Source organism: Myotis nattereri, assembly GCF_964212035.1.
Source record: "Myotis nattereri genome assembly, chromosome: 16".
Taxonomy (NCBI): domain Eukaryota; kingdom Metazoa; phylum Chordata; class Mammalia; order Chiroptera; family Vespertilionidae; genus Myotis; species Myotis nattereri.
This window is the reverse complement of record NC_138091.1, coordinates 51,998,637-52,015,818: the sequence shown is the minus strand read 5'-3', so window position 1 is coordinate 52,015,818 and position 17,182 is coordinate 51,998,637. Positions and strand designations below refer to the sequence as shown.

The following is a 17,182-nucleotide window of genomic DNA, read 5'->3' as shown; positions in this document are numbered from 1 at the left end:
CTTATTTCTTATTATTATGACATAAGTTGATTTCATTTAACTCTGGCTCGACTTTTACACTGCCCCCCCGCTAGGTTGCGACCAGGCGAAAGCTCCAGACACCTCTAGTGAGGTCTTTTCCTCACAGAGGTTCTCAGTAGCTCCTCCCCCTCCAAGCCCGCCTCTTCCCGTGGGCGGGGTTACCGGTCGGCGCGCCCGGGATGCGTCACTGCGCAGCCGCGAGAGGGCGGTACCACGGCGGCTGCGACATGGGGGGGCGCGGAGCAGACGCCGGAAGTAGCAGTGGTACGGGTCCCACCGAGGGGTACTTAACACCGGCCGAGTCCACCCGTGCCGCGACGAGAGCCAAGGCCCGACGGGGTGGGCGTGGCGGCCGCCAAAACACCACACCCTCGGCCCCCTCTTCTCGCGGAGCGCCTCCGCGTCGCTCCCCTCCACCGGCTGCCATGAGCGAGCGCCTCCGCCCCAGGTGAGACCGGAGGGACCCCCGTTCCTTCCCGGCCCCTCTCCGCCTTCTTGGAGGGTGGGGCGCTCGAAGCGGGGTCCGAGCCAGCGCGGGCCTGCGGGTGTTATTGTCAGGGGGAGGAGGGGAGCGGGCTGTGCGTGTCTCGGCACCTGACCCCTGCGGGTGCTGGTGGAGGGACTCCAGGGTCCAGGTCTCCCCACTCCCCCATCTCCCCCGCCCCATCTTTCTCTGTTTGGAATGAAGTCTGGTCGGTCCCGGAAGAGAGACGCCGGCCCACCAGCGTCCCTGTCCTAAATTTAGGAGGGTGGGGGGAGGGGAGGAATGTCTGATCTTCGAGTGGGAGCTCCTAGTGCATCTTTGGGGCTAGGGGGAGAGGGGAGAACGGGGTGCGGGGCTGCCGGCTCCCCAAGGTCAGAAAGAAGGCCTGGGGTTGACCCTGCTGCCGGGAGGGGTGATGTTGACGGAAGAATTTGGGCGCCGGGCGGCTGTGAACGCGGGCGGGCAGATGACCGGAGGGGCTGGTGCGGTCCCTCAGGCCGCCGCACGGAGGGAACTGACCGGGTTCTAAACTGTTTGGAGGCGGAGCCGTTTGACTCCGGAGGCGGAGGGAGGGAGGATGGTATGGCGACGCACTGCTGTTCCCCGGAGCCCGGCCTCGGGCCTGGGGCAGGGGGTTGGGCTCGCTGGACGGGCTGGAGTCGAGTCCGGGCCCGGCTGCGATCCTTTCCTCTTCTGCCGAGTGACCCCTGTGACCGCGTGGAGAGGAGGGAACTGGGGCCGGGCACCCCAGAACGAAGGGGATCCGCTTACAGCCTTCCCCGTGGACTTTGAAGTGAAGAACCTAGGGGCCACCCAGGCCGATTCTGACATCTTCCTGATGCGGAGACAGACGGAGGGAGGCCGGCGGATGGACCTGCGTCCTTCCAGGTCCACGGGGCTTCCCTTTGCTCCATAATAGCCTCTGGGGCAGTGGTTCTCAACCTTCCTAATGCCGCGACCCTTTAATACAGTCCCTCATGTTGTGGTGACTCCCCCCCCCCCATTTCATCGTTACAAATTGAACATAATTAAAGCATGGTGATTAGTCACAAAAGCAATATGTAATTATACATGTGTTTTCCGATGGCCTTAGACGGCCCCTGTGAAAGGGTCGTTCGACCCCCCAAAGGGGTCGCGACCCAAAGGTTGAGAATCGCTGCGTCGGGGGTCGCCCTGACGCTTGATGCCGTTTATTCTCTCGTCCCACGTCTTAATGGGCTCTGGATGGAATCGACTGCCTTTCCCCCAGGACCCAGCCCTGGAGGATAGTCAGTGCTTCCTGAGGTCCTCTGGTCCCGGAGCGAGAAGCTGTGGTTCCTCCCACTTGTGCGTGGGATTGCCGACTTGGGCCAGCCACGCAGGGAGTGAGGCGTACAGCGCCTCTGTGTAGGGAATAAGACTAAATACATTTGACTTTAGGGGCCCAGTGACCCCTGACCTGGCGGGGTGGGGAACAGAGCCCTTCCGCGCCGTCGGCTTGGTCTGGCTGCCATTGTCTTTTCCTTCTCAAACCCAGTTGATGGTTTTTGGATCGTCTCTCGGGATGTCTCACGTGTCTGAGAAAGTCAAAATATTTCCTGCAGAAAGATTCCCTTTTATCCAACCCCGTGCACAAAGGACTGTTTACCCTGGTGGCAGATTTCCTTTCCTCTGGGACGCAAGTGATGCCGACATGTTTGTACTGGTCACTTGTTACTGTCAAAGAGGCCTGGACGGGTTTCCCGCCTACTTTTCTCTTCACCCCAAGTCCCGCGGTGCCCGAGGCACCGGTTCTACCAGCCCCAGCTCTCTTGGTATCTCCGGGTTAGTTCACGCCCCTGGGTCTCTTTCCTCAGCTTCCAGGTGAAGCGTTGGTCAAAGATGGTGGTGTACGTACTGGGGTGGCGGTAGAGGAGTGGGTGTGTGGCAAGGCAGCCCTTTCTGTAATCAGTGCCGATCCTTGATCCCACGTACTGAGGGATTTATTTGTGTAGTTATTTTTCCCAGTAGGAAGGACGGGTTCTGTTACTTCTGTGCCCAGTCTCTAGATGACAGTGAGATTGGGGAGAAATGAGATGATGGAAAGTGATGGAACCAGCCATCCTTAGAAGGAGTAGATACTAAACAATAATCTGTTAACTAGTTGGCTAGGGAGACTAGGATCAATTACAGGGCGGCTGCTAAAATTATAACCTGGTCTGTGGCATTAATGTGGAAAGTTATAATCTGACTGATTGTGTGGATAGGCGTGGGCATGAAGCTGTAATCTTTCCAGTTATTAACGATAATGTTGAAAGAAGAATGTTTCAGGGACAGAATCTGCAGAGTCTAGAAAAAAAGTGAATTGAAGAAGAAGTAGGGCTCATTCTTAACCCAGTTCCGTCCAGAAGAGAGGGCCCCCACCAGGTACAGAGAGTTCTGGCACCTTGAGAAATCGGCTGAAGATGAATGAGGCGGGGCTGTCTCTGCGACCTTCCCAGAGTTCAGAGTTCAGTGAAGTCGGCGAAAGCAGCCCATCCTCTGTTCTTACACTGTTGGCTCTTGACATTCACATTCTTGTCACTGGGAGATGCAGTCCCCGTTATAAATGAGGAAATCGGAAAGTTTTGGTCAGGCTCCTAAGTTTGGTAAGAGTGACTCAGCCCAAAGCACAATCAGCTGTTGCCACACTGATAAAAGTAGAATTTGGGACCAACATACTGCTGTTTCATGAGTTTCTTGGGGTGTCCACTGGCTTCCATTGGACATTGCTCTGTAACTTCTTCATATTCCTGTGAACATTCTCTGGTCAGATGAGGTGGAAGTAGCAATTTCTTGGCTCAAATCGATGCTAAAAACATCTTTAATGATTATTAAAACCTGGTATCCATCTAGTTTTTAACTTCTAACTACTTCAAAATAATGTGTAGATCTGACCCAGACTCCTGGGAGAAAGGTAGGGAAGCAGAAGTGATGATCTTATTTTGCAAACAGCTGAGCCTTAGAATGAGGTAAGTGGCGTAGCCCTCTTCCTGTTGGTTGGTTCATGCTTTATCAGAACCGCACACCCACTATTTACCCTAAACTGAATCCAAACTCATTCATGACGTTGGAGGGACTCAGAGTGCAGGAACTGAGTGCAGGATGGTAAGGTTTCTTCGCTGTCCAGACTTCAACTCAGAACTTTAGGATGAAGGGCCTGTCCCAATAAGCCACCCTTCTCACATAAGAAGATACTATATGGCCCAATTCAGTACTTTCCAAAAAGCTGTTTTTTCCTCTAGCTCTAAAAATTTGGACCTTTAAGAGTTTGTGCTACAGTAGCTGCTGCTGCCCCGTGTAACTTGGCCTCCAGGCAGCACTGTCCGGTGGCGTTGTCTGCAGCGACGGGAACCTGCTCTGTCTGTGCTGTTCAGTGCAGCTGCCGCTAGCTGAAATGTGGCTAGTGTGACTTAGGGACTGGGTTTTTAATTGTATTTAATTGTCATGAATTAAAATTTAAATAACCACATGTGTTAGTGGCTACCATATTGGACAGCACAGTTCCAGGCAATTTGACTTAAAATTATACCTCCCATAATTTATTTCTCTTGTCTAACTGGGGTTTGGAAGTTCTTCTGACAACACCTGGTTCTTGCATAGAAAACATACGAATTTTGTCTTTGTTGCACATCTTAGAACACACGGAACTGAGAAAGGTGTCTGATTTTTCTTTAAATTTGTACGTTTTAAGCAGCTTATGCCATAGTCTCAAAGAAACAATCTGGTCAAGTAATTTATACCATAACACTAGGTGCTATCGCCAGAATAATCAAGTCTGTGTTCAAGAACAGCTTTTCCAGGGTTTGTCCAGAAAAGTAATTTAATACTTTGGAGGGCATAGAGCTTTTGTTTAATGTGGCAATTGGGAGAAAATCAGGGATGAAGAAAAACTAAAGATTAGCGGCTACCATGAATCTCTATGGATATTCCTGGGTAGCACCATTTTCATATGGACTTTAAGGGTAAAATAGGCATTGTCACATGGAAGGGAGCAAAATGAAGTAACTTGGAATTAGAATTTCAGGAAATGTAGAAAGACCATAACCTTAATAAGGTGGAGTTTAAAAAGCTCAATCATTACTGTCTTCCTGCTCTTATTTATTCACAGTAGGCATTTAAAAAGCTTCTTTTGCAAAATCAGTCACACCAATTTCAGCCCCACCTTACTGCTGCTATTTTATGTTTTTGCTCTTAGTGTGCCTAGTGATGGTGTGCTTCCAGTTTTAACCTATGGGGATATCATAGGCTGAATTATATTTTTTCAGGCAAGAGGGCAAATTTATATGTTGTCATGGTTTACAGTTTTAAGTGTCTGAAAGGTGAACGGTTGATTTTTTTTTTTCCTCGTGATTTAATTTCAGGAAAAGGAGAAGGAATGGCAATGAAGAGGACCACCATCTCCCCCCGCAGACCAAAAGGAGTAGCAGAAACCCTGTCTTTCACGATTCCTGGGACACAGAGGTAGGAATTGCAGCATTTCAGCCTTTTCTTGAGCCATGGCCCCTTTGAGGAAGCTTTGCACCTTCCCCAGCAAAACAGTCTATGTCTGCCCTAGTCAGGCATGCTCCCCCCAAAATCTGTTTTGTTAGAAGTTTCATGAGCCTTTGCAAACCCTTCTTTGAACCCTCTATTTATATTTCACAAACCAACCCATTTTCAAATAGTTTATGAACCATAATTGTCTTTAAGGTAAGCATATTTTGTTGCTTCAGTTCACATATCTGTAAGAATATATAATGTATATGTATGCAGAATCCTGTTTTTCTATGTTTTCACCCTTTCATTGTGCTGTCACAAAGCTGCTCCGGAGGCAGAGTAGCGTGAGAGGGAAAGAGAGCTCCCAGGGTTCTGGCTTACTGAGGGTGCTACGTATGCATGCCGGGAGAAGTCCTCGGGAGGCTGAGCCACAGTGCCGAAGGGAAGCTCACATTGAAGTGATGCTGCTATTAAATTAGGGGCCTAACGATTTAGATCAGCGGTTCTCAACCTGTGGGTCGCGACCCCTTTGGGGGTCGAAAGACCCTTTCACAGGGGTCGCCTAAGACCATCGGAAAACACATATAATTACATATTGTTTTTGTGATTAATCACTATGCTTTCATTATGTTCAATTTGTCACAATGAAAATACATCCTGCATATCAGATATTTATATTACGATTCATAATGTAGCAAAATTACAGTGATGAAGTAGCAACGAAAAATGGTTGGGGGTCACCACAACATGAGGAACTGTATTAAAGGATCGCGGCATTCGGAAGGTTGAGAACCACTGATTTAGACCCTTGACAGGTACCACCTAACAGAAACTCCTCAATGGCAAACATTCCTAAGCTTCAGAACTTCAAGTAGAATTCTGTATATCACAATTCTTGCACAACCAGATAATTTGCATTTTAATTAGTTCTTGATAACAGGACTTGACTTATATCCAGTCTTTGCCAGAAATCCAAAGTAACTCCCCCCAGGGTGGGGGTCTGTAACTGTCATGGGGGGAAGACTCATTCAGGAACAACTAATGAAAAGTGTAGCTCGAGCCTTCTACATCAAGCATGTCAAACTCACGGCTCACAGGCCGCATGCCTCATTTATTTGGCCCATGTTAGCCTTTGAGTTTGACATGCTTGTTCTACATGGAGACGTGAGTTTCTATAGCTTTTATCCCTCTTTTGAAATTTTTCCTATTATACTTTTTCTTCCTTTTTAAAAAAGGATGAATAGAAAAGTTCTTGACCTTTGTTTAAAGTGGTAATTGGGGAATCTCAGAGATGAAAGAAACCATACTTTAGAGGCTACCGTGAGCATCTGATGATAAAATACTAACACTAATTGAGTCTCCATTTTTCTTTTTCTGTTTTTACTAATGGTAAGGGCCGGGGGGGCAGGGGGGAAGGTAGGGATGTGCTCCCGGGAGGGAGAGAACCCATTATTCTTTTGAATTATAAGACTGTTCCTTAAAAGAGGATGCAGTGATTACTTTCATGGTGTCGGCGTGAATATTTCTTTACTTGTATCTGTATGTAAATTCCGCTATATGATATTCACAGTCGTTGGAAGGTACAGTAGTAAGTTTAACTGTTTGTATTGGTCTTTTCCCCTGATATCTAACATTTTTGATGCCTGAGAACAGGAATGTAAATTGTCAGGTTTAAAAAAAATTAAACATTTCTGATCTCTTATTTTTAGACACACTCCTTAGGATTCGTTTTCATTGCTGTTGGTAGAAAATGACCTGCACCCCCTTTCTAAAACCCGTGTATTGGTGTGACAGAAGAAAACAGTGTGTTGTTACTCAACCTGTAGGTTACTATGTCTTGTTCTTACTTGTCCAAAGAAATTCAGTGGCTAAGCAGCTATGTAAATGATTTGGCTGGGGACGGACTATGTTGTCTTTGTTATAATTTACAGTCAGAGCAGGTACTTCTTATCTGTCATGGTATCTGCACTCACCAGTAGCCCTCTCGGGCAGTGGTAACTTGGACCCTCTGTCTCAGTTGTGCTGGCTGGACATCTACCAGCTGTCTGAGCGAGTGGCCTGTGGTGCTGTGCTTCTCCAGCGGTGGCATTAACAAGTAATGAGGCCTGCGAACCCAGGGAGAGCTAGAGAAGCAAAAGGCAGGGGAAAGTCTTCAAAGTGGAAAGTTAAGCCCTGAATAATTGAATCGTCACCCCTGGAATAGATCATTATGCTTTTAGCCATAAATAGCAAGTTTGGGGTTATTTGGCTGCTTTTTGACATATATAAAAGGGAAAGCAGTAAAAGGATTCCTTATAAATGGATTTTTTTAATTAATTTACATGACAAGTTATCTTATTGATGAAAATGTTACTTTTTAACTCTAAGGTAGGGCAGAGGTAAGTTTCCTTAAGACTAACTCAGTTAAGAGAAACCGTTTCCTTTGTTGTTCCTGAAATACTTAAATAATTTTAGGATTCCTTTTAAAAAATACGTTTTATTGATTTTTTACAGAGAGGAAGGGAGAGGGATAGAGAGTTAGAAACATTGCTGAGAGAGAAATATCGATCAGCTGCCTCCTGCCCACCCCCTACTGGGGACCTGCCTGCAACCAAGGTACATGCCCTTGACCGGAATCGAACCTGGGACCCTTCAAGTCTGCAGGCCAACGCTCTATCCACTGAGCCAAACCGGTTAGGGCTAGAATTCCTTTTTTCGTGACTTGAAGAACTTTCATTTGGAAGGAAAATTTAATTCTAAGATTTAAAATTCCCAAAAGTTATCTTTTTCTCCTAAATGTAATAATATTGGCAAGCACTGTGAAGTAAGATGTGAGGTCGTTTTTGTTTTTTTTGTTTTTGAGGTGTTTGATTTCTGTTAAACTATTAAACTATGCCACAAGTAAATGGTAATTGCCTGGAAATTGGAGCCAGTTCGGGCCTCTTTCTTCCTACACACCATGGAGCTAAGGAATGTGCACTGACTCGCCAGATGAGTGAAGTAGAAAGAAACTTCCACTCTGCTTGTGCATTTCTTCCTGCCATTCCGGCAGGTATTATCATTTCTACTTGTCGGATGGAAATGTTGGGGCACAGAAAAATGTAAAGTCACTTGCCCAGAGATACACAGCTAGCAAGAGGCAGGATCAGTGAGCCTCAGGGCTTGACTGTTGAGCAGCTTGCTCCTCGCCATGGCGTGTGCCATCTCCTGGAAGAGCCAGTGGGGTTCTGGGAAGCTGTGCTAACTATCCAGGGGCAGCAAGGTCCTTGACTTGGCAGACATCATAGAAACAGAAGAATAGCTGGAAAGTGTCCCCAAGTCAATGCTATAACATGGTATTAGCAAGAAACCACTTTTGATTTCTATCTATGTAGAATAAATACAAAGAAGACTTTGGGGTCTAGTATTTTTTTGTAGTTGTTGTTTGTTTTTTCAAAATGTAATTGGTGTTGAAGACCTTGAATTTGAACTCCAGTGACTTAGATTTAATGACATGTGAGCCTTAGGATGCTCTTTGTAAAATTGAGATATATATTATTACTATGGGAATAAACATTTTTCTTTAAAGCCATCATGTATGAATCATGTTAGCAGTGGCTAAGTTAGGCTTGTTTTTTCTTGATGAGCAAGAAGTGAAATATTTATCACTTTGTGTCTTCCTCTTGAGTCCTATACAATGGTAGCAACATTCCCTTGAACAACACGGGTTTGAAATATATGGGTCCATTTATGCGTTCTTTTTTTAAAGTAAATATGTACAGTACTGTAAATGTGTTTTCCTTATAATTTTTTAAATATCCTTTCTTTAGCTTCCCCTATAGGATTACAGAATATAATACAGTAGGTCCTTGGCTTACGTCGGAAATCCGTTCCTACGGCGCGATGTAACGCGATTTTCACTATAAGTCGGAACCCACCTACATAAGCACCTACGTCACTCACATGGAGCACATACACAGCAGTAATGAAGTGAAACAGTAAAAAAAAGTTTAAAAGAAAGATAACAATTTCTAACCTTTACTTGTGGTAAATAAATAATAAAAAACATAAAGCACATGTACATACGTCGAAATGATGGCACTTTTTAAAAATAAATACTGTAAATGGGAGATGGCAATGTAACCACGAAATGACGCATGTCGAGTCTGACGTAACCTGAGTCCGATGTAACCCGAGGACTGCCTGTATAATATAAAATAATCCTATATAATAAAAGGCTAATATGCAAATTGATCAAAAGGTGGAACGACCAGTCACTATAATGCGCACTGACCACCAGGGGCAGACGCTCAATGCAGGAGCTGCCCCCTGGTGGTCAATGCGCTCCCACAGGAGGCGCGCAGCTCAGCCAGAAGCTGGGCTCATGGCTGGCTTAGCTGTCAGTCGGACATCCCCTGAGGGCTCCCGGAATACGAGAGGGCACAGGCCAGCCTGAGGGATGGGCGCCCCCCCCCCCCAGTGCACTAATTTCATGCACGAGGCCTCTAGTATAATTTAATATACAATATATATGTTAATTGGCTATTTATGTTATTTGTCTTCAGGTAAACAGTGGGCTATTAATGGTTAAGTAGTTTTGGGGGAGTCAGAATTTATATGCAGATTTTTAACTGTTCAGGGGGTCAGCACCCCTAACCCTCATGTTCAAGGATCAACTGTATTTGGCAAGCATTGTCCCGAGTAGTTGGTGTCAACTTGGATGTCTCCATTTCCTTCCTGTGTCCCATCTCCCTCTGGGGTACGACACACATCCCTTCATTGACATTGCCACGGTCCTCATGCTGGCCTGCTCTCCTGCTTGATGTTCTAGAAAACTTCCCAGTTGGCCCCTGCTCGATCTCCATGACCTCGTTCGTCTTAATTGGTCCCTAGCTTCCTCACTCCTAAGTGCAGATCTGAAAACATCTTACATGCTTGGAAACTGTTCCTGCAGACTTGGGGCACCTATAACCTAGCCATGACCTTTCATGTATATTTTGTCTCACTAACGCTTCCTGGAGTGGTGCAGCCAACACCATCTTTAGCCTTTCCTCCCCAGAACACTCCCGATTTTGCTTATTCTCCCATTTTGTCACACCCTCCTTGTAAAAAGATTCTTCCTCCTCCTCTAGGCCCATTCAGACACCATCCATTTTAAGGAGCCTCTCTCCTCGCTCCCTCGTCCACACCTATGCTAGATTCCTGTCACCTCAGTGGCTGTGTACTGTCCTTATCAGTGGCTGTATTGTCACCACATTGTTGATGAAGTTCAGTAAATAAATGACCAGGGAGCCCAGTGCACTGCTTCCCGAGCTGGGGCCCTGGCATGTTTTCAAAAGCCTACAGGTGATTCTAAAGTGGACTGCATTCTTCCGGGCCTTATCTGCAGTTACCAGGGTGCACAAGTAGGTTTCATTACTGCCTGCGCTAACAGAATCCTCCCTTTCACACAGTGCTTCGCCACAGGGTTCTTGTGAGCTGCCTTTGTGTATTTAGAAAGAGGCTCTCGATCAGAATCTTCATAAACTTAACTTTGTGCTTGTATACCTGGATTTGCAAGGGTTTTTATTTCACAGATCATGACCTTACTCTCTTTTGATTTGTAATACAAAGTTGTCATTGAAAATAACCTGGTCAGAGTCAGCACTCAGCCCAAATTGAAAAGTCAGAGGAAAGAAATGCGCTTTGTAACCTCGGATTTGGATAAACGGTTTGTAAGGAGTCGGGAGCCTGGGGACAGGGATCCTAGTTGATGAATCTTTCTCAGTCCCAGAGTTTCTGGACTCTCAGTACAGAGCGTGTTCAAGTCTTTCAGAGCAGGAATAGTAACCAGGTAAAGACTGGACCAGGTCTTGAGTAGTGCCCCCCGCCCTCCTACCCCAAGGATTTGATATGAAAAGGTGCCACTCGGTGGGGGAAATACAATTTTTTTTTTCCTATTTCAAGTGTGTGTGTATCTTTTTGTTTTTTTAATATATTTTATTGATTTTTTACAGAGAGAAAGGGAGAAGGATAGAGCTAGAAACATGGATGAGAGAGAAACATTGATCAGCTGCCTCCTGCACACCCCCTACTGGGGATGTGCCCGCAACCAAGGTACATGCCCTTGACCAGAATCGAACCTGGGACCCTTCAGTCCGCAGGCCGATGCTCTCTATCCACTGAGCCAAACGGGTTAAGGCGTGGGTTTTTTTATAAGCCGATTTATCTCTGTATATCTTAAAACACTGATAGAGTTAAAATTTGATGTTATGCCTTTAGGGTTAAAAGTAAATGGTCTTGATCCCATCAAGTAGAACACTTTGCTGGCTGAGTGTTAATAAGACCGCTTACAATGACTTTCAAACATTTTTGACCCTGTCCCATAGGAATGTTTTATTTTATGGCCCAGTACATACCACATATATTTGTGAATAATTGAAAAAAGTGTCACAGCTGCCCTCACCCTGTTGCACTGTTTTCTTTTCTGTGCTGCTTGCTCCCCACCAATGGGTTTCACCATCCATTTGAAAAACACTCGTCAGTCTGTGAGGTACTCGTGAGAGCCTCTTGGAGAGCGAGAAGACTTGAATTGGCAGACAGTAGAGCCAAAGGATCTTGAAAGAGACGCATTATTTTTACCTTGGATGACAGGAGTCTGTATCTGATACTTCAGGACTCCATCCTGGTTCTGTGTGGGCCATCTCTTATTAGTTTGAAGGTATCATTGCCCTCCTCAATGCTAGTGAGTACAAATGAGGCTTTTGTCAAGGTTCTTAAGTAGCTCAGGGAGGCCAGCAGTCTTTCTGAAATCCTATGAACAGAATCTATCTATCCATCTATCCATCAATCTCAGTGGTTCCCAGCGTGGGGCAGGTGCCCCACAGGGGGCAATTTGAGATGAGTTATTAGTGAATTTTTTGCATTTCTTATGGTTTTTGCATTTCTTATGGTTTTAGGGACTTCATATACAGTATATAAATATATAGTGACATTTATGCATTACAGTTCTCTATTATATGTTTTGAAACTTTATTTGCTAATTTTTTGTATCATTTCATATTATTATTTTTTAACAATTTCTTAGTAATTTCTTCCTCAGTACTTCAGCTGTCCTTTCGTTGTTTTATTTTTCTCTTTCATGGATGCCATGTTCTTTGGAAGCTTGTTTAGACCAAGCTAATAATCTTTTAGGTTTCCTCCACATGACCAGGAGTTCACTTTTTGAATAAGAATTATGTGTCACGGGCAGGGGGGCGCCATCAGGATTTTAGAGATGTTCAGGTGGGGCATGGCCAAAAAAAGGTTGGGAACTACTGATCTATATATTTAAGTCTTAGAATTAACTAAAGACCTCTATTTTGTAGCAATATTCTCACTCATGATCATTTTTCCCACAAAAGAAATCTCTTTTTGTAGAAGCTATAGAATATATAGTAAAAAAAAAAAAAAAATAGAAGGTCCAGATTCTAAATATTTTGGCATATATATCCTTTCAGACTATTTTTAGGATATATGTATATTTACATTAAAGAAAATCATTTTAAAACCAGCTGACATACTATATATACTGTTTTGTAACCTGTAAAAAAGATGTTGAAGGTTTCTATCTTGGTGTGTTTGTGTGTGTAATTTTTAATAGCTGAATACAATTTCATTGTTATGAATTATAATTCATGTATTGTACTTTATATACATACCAGAGGCCCAGTGAATGGATCCGTTCAGGACGTGTCCGGCCCGTCTCAGTCCTGATTGGTGGGGCCAGGGAGGGGCCGTGGGAGGGCTCCAAGGCATGTCCGGCCCATCTTGCCCAGTCCTGATCAGCTGGACCCCAGCAGCAAGCTAACCTACCGGTCGGAGTGTCTGCCCCCTGGTGGTCAGTGCACGTCATAGTGACTGGTCAAACGGTCAAACTAACAGTCGGACACTTAGCATATTAGGCTTTTATTATATAGGATATTATAAATTAATCAATTTCTCTATTATCCATTTTGGTTGTTTGTAGACTTTAGCTGTTTAAACAAGGCCACACTAAACATTTTTAAAAAAATATATTTTTATTAATTTCAGAGAGGAAGGGAGAGGGAGAGACTGATAGAAACATCAATGATGAGAGAGAATTATTGATTGGCTGCCGCCTGCATGCCTTACACCGGGGATCGAACCCGCAATCTGGGCATGTGCTCTGACCTGGAATTGAGCTGTGACCTCCTGGTTCATGGGTCGATGCTCAACCACTGAGCCATGCAGGCCAGGCACACTAAAGACATTTTTATATGTGCCTTTATAAAGTTACGTTACAAAAATTTTTAAATGGACTAGGAATTGCTGGTGTATTTGTGTCCCCCTCCCCCCTTTTAATGGTCATTTCTAACCTGTTTAAAGAACTTTTACCTTTTCTCAGAATAGTGTCACCTTTGCTGTTAAGTTGTGAAATAAATATAATTTGAAACAGAAACTTGACTTACTAGAAACTGATTCTAGTTCTTGCCTTAATTTTCAGACACTACCTGTAACGAAAAACAAAGAAAACAGACTAAGAGGAAACAAAGTTTTCTGCGCGGTGGGTTTCTTACTAGTGTAGTACCTTACCTGCTTGTTAAATATTCATGCCTTGTGAGGCGTACCAGCGCCAATTCTAGGTTGTTACACTCTAGGTCAGGAGAGGCTGCTATGGAAAGCACATTTATGTTTTCATGAATTTTTTTTAATTGTGGAAAGAAAGCTAGGTTGTCTCCTACTACCTGTAGGCAATAGGATATGTGACCAATGCTCAGTAGCTCCAGGTGACCCATGGACCATGACAGCTCTTGGTTTAAGCCTTATTAATGATGGGTGCATTTGGTGAACATGCTTTCTTTGCTGTTTCAGGCATGTTTTTATATGGGTATATTTTTAAGTACAGTGGGGCCTTGACTTACGAGTGTCTCGACTAACGAGTTTTTTGAGATACCAGCTGTCTCTCAGCCGATTTTTTGCTTTGAGTTGACAGACTAATTTGAGTTAATGAGCTCCTTAATGAGCTTGGTCTCAGAACAAATTAAACTCGTAAGTCAAGGCCCCACTGTAATAGAATCAAAGTTACTTAGACCTCAACCCAATGTCCCTTCATCAGTTATAATTTCTCTAAAAGGACACATGTGATTCCTATATACCCATGTGGATTATAATATACTAGAGGCCCTATGCACGAAATTCGTGCAACAGTAGGCCTTCCTTTTCCTGGCTGCCAGCACCAGCTTCCCTCTGGCACCCAGGAGCTGGGCTTCCCTCCGGTCACAGGCAGGCATCTGGGACCCGGGCTTTCCTCGCAGCCTCAGCTTCATCCAGAAGATCCTCCGAATGATGTCCGGAAGGACGTCCAGTCTAATTAGCATATTACACTTTTATTATTATAGATGTATTGTTAGGTGTAACTTCTGGTATTTTAAAAATCACTTTTAAAGTATCTATCTTGAAACAACATTTTATTTATACATTTATTTTGGTAATGTAAAATATGTAATTACCACATTGCAAAAAATTCATAGTAAAGGGTTGAAAAAATAAGATCTGTAACCCCTCTAATTTAGTACTATGGACTATTTCTTTCCAGGCTTTTTTCTTGTGTGTAGATTTTACATTGTTGTAAGCAGACATTTCAAAACCAATATCTTTAAGGGAATATAAATTTAGATGTATCAAAAAGCTAATGAGAAAAAATTGTATACCAAATCATTAATTACTAAAATTCTAACTTTTTCATGTATTATTCCTTCTATTACAATATTGTATTGAGTTGTAAATAGAGGAGATTGCTAATTAAATGATTGCCGTTGTCATTTATTAGAAATGCAGTATTTAAATTGTGTAATACCGTAGTTCTGAAGGATCCTTACCATTGCCTTCTCTTTTGAGACCCCTACTAGTGGAAGAAAGGAGATTTCTGAGTGACTTTTGTTAGGGATCTCTGAGTAGCTTCTTCAGGATGACTAAGACACCCAGTCATGTTAGTTACATTAAAATATTAGACAGGTTTGTGCACATGCACATATACACACATCGAACTGCAAAAATGCTAATGTCACTTTACAAGAAGTATATTAAAATCTCAGGGTGTGTTCTGCATTCAGAGAACACCATTCGTGTCCTTGAGATAACCACAGATTGTCACAGGTTTTTATTTTTTATTCTTGTTCCCAGAAGCCATTTTATCTGTTATGAGGATACCTTTTTTACACTCTGTACCAATGAGTGATACTTACCCTTAGAGTAGGGGTGGGGAACCTTTTTTCTGCCAACTGACGTTTGGATTTTTATAACATCATTTGAGGGCCATACAGAATTCGCCTGCTACATTTGTTCAAACATTTAATTAACTCACCTCTAATGCCATGGCAGGGCCAAGACCGAATGACTTCCCAGGCCTTATTTGGCCTCCGGGCTGGGCATTCCCCACCCCTGCCTTACAGGCTGAGACCTTGTTCCCTTGACTATTAGAAATTATTGGGATGAATGACAAGATAGAGAAGACACGTAAAGGAGTTAAGATGTAGTTGAAGGGATTTGTGGTAGAAGGCCTGTGCTTCAGTCTGGACCCTGCCACTTAGGGATGTGTAATGGGGACAGTAATCCCACTTGACATTACAGGGTAGCTGTGAGGATAGAATGAAATATCTTAGGTCTGTGGTTGGCAAACTGCAGCTCGTGAGCCACATGTGGCTTTTTGGCCCCTTGAGTATGGCTCTTCCTAAGCCTGAGGAGTACCCTAATTAAGTTAATAATAATGTACCTGCCTATATAGTTTAACTTTAAAAAATTTGGCTCTCAAAAGAAATTCCAATTGTACTGTTGATATTTGGCTCTGTTGACTAATGAGTTTGCCGACCACTGTCTTAGGTGAATGTAACTTCTAAACTGTAAAGCCCAGTATATGTTATTGTTACGATTAATCCTCACCCAAGGATATTTTTTTCTATTAATTTTTTTAGAGAGAGTGGAAGGGAGGGAGAGACAGAGAGACACACACACACACACACACACATTGACACACACACATTGATTGGTTGTCTCCCCTATGCACCCCGACTGGGGCCTGGGTGCAAGCCTGCAACCAAGGTATGTGTCCTTGAACAGAATCAAACCTGTGACCTTTCAGTCTGTGGGCCAATGCTCTGACCACAGCCAAACTGGCTAGGGCAAGCCCAGTATATATTTTTTTAAAATATTTATTTTAAAATATATTTTTATTGATTTCAGAGGGAAAGAGAGAGGGAGAGTGAGAAACATCAATGATGAATCATGGTTATTTGCCTCCTGCATGCACCCTACTGGGGATTGAGCCTGCGACCCAGGCACGTGCTCTGACTGGGAATCGAACTGTGACCTCCTGGTCCATAGGTTGACACTCAACTACTGAGCCACACCAACCAGGCTAGCTCAGTATATGTTTGTTTTTTTTGTTTGTTTGGTTTTTTTAAAAAATTTTATTATTAAGGTATTACAAATGTGTCCTCATCCCCCGCAATAACCCCAACCTCCCCCCCCCCCCCTCAGTATATGTTTTGATGCTAGTACTTCTCAGACGAGGTAGGAAGAATATTCTTAAGTTAAACCACAGTAAAGGTCTTAAGAAACAAGTAGCCTAGTTGTGAAACTGTTCCTTTTTCTTTCCAGTCTTCAAGCAGTGACAGTGGCGGGAGCAGCAGCAGCAGCAGCAGCAGCAGCATCAACAGCCCGGACAGGGCCAGTGGGCCAGAAAGTAGCTTGAACCACATCGTCACCGGGTCCAGCCCCAACACCCCTCAGCCCGCACCTGAGCCGTCTGCACTATGCCAAGGCCTTTACTTCCACATCAACCAGACCCTGAAGGAGGCCCACTTTCATAGCCTACAGCACCGAGGCCGGCCTCCGACATGATGGGCTGGTGGTTTCTTGCCTTCTGTGAAGGGACAGCGCTGTGCAGATTTGATATTTCATCTTACGATGTTTTAAAAAATTGCACAAAAAAATGCCTGTTGGCTTTCCACTCTATATTTGAAATAACAGGTTAACAGGCAGTTGTTTACTTGTGGTTTTGCTGCACTATTGCAATTTTAAAGGGGCTTTGAAGCAATTTTTTATAGGATTCTTTTGAGGGTGGGTATCAGATCCATGTCAAGGTAATGGTATGAGGAAATCTCATCTGCGTGTTGAGTCCATAGTTTGTCCAATTCAGATTGATTTCCAAATCTGTCAATTAGAAATTCTACTTTATGTAAAAAGGCCTTTTAAAAATGCGGG

At 44.1% G+C, this 17,182-nt stretch overlaps 1 protein-coding gene across 5 annotated transcripts; it reads left to right on the top strand.

Annotated features, from left to right (window-relative positions):
• The first annotated feature begins 218 nt into the window (after window positions 1–218).
• VCF1 (VCP nuclear cofactor family member 1) lies at window positions 219–16,913 on the top strand. Of its 5 annotated transcripts, none has more exons than XM_081109266.1 (4): window positions 219–469; window positions 4,867–4,966; window positions 13,425–13,484; window positions 16,577–16,913. In XM_081109266.1, the coding sequence occupies exons 1-4, from the start codon at window positions 249–251 to the stop codon at window positions 16,817–16,819; spliced, it is 624 nt and encodes a 207-aa protein (XP_080965392.1). In that variant the 5' UTR covers window positions 219–248; the 3' UTR covers window positions 16,820–16,913. The 5 variants fall into 5 exon arrangements, with proteins under 5 accessions (XP_080965392.1, XP_080965393.1, XP_080965395.1 ...); XM_081109268.1 differs by lacking the exon at window positions 219–469 and adding an exon at window positions 1,352–1,393; XM_081109267.1 differs by lacking the exon at window positions 13,425–13,484.
• The last annotated feature ends 269 nt before the right edge of the window (window positions 16,914–17,182 follow it).

What these genes read in the sequence shown, in the direction of transcription:
- VCF1 (XM_081109265.1), top strand. Translation starts at nt 1,083, where the DNA reads ATGGTATGGCGACGCACTGCTGTTCCCCGGAGCCCGGCCTCGGGCCTG. An exon ending in ATGGACCTGCGTCCTTCCAG is followed by an intron (nt 1,394 to 4,866) that starts GTCCACGGGGCT and finishes ATTTAATTTCAG; the next exon opens with GAAAAGGAGAAGGAATGGCA. An exon ending in ACGATTCCTGGGACACAGAG is followed by an intron (nt 4,967 to 16,576) that starts GTAGGAATTGCA and finishes TTTTCTTTCCAG; the next exon opens with TCTTCAAGCAGTGACAGTGG.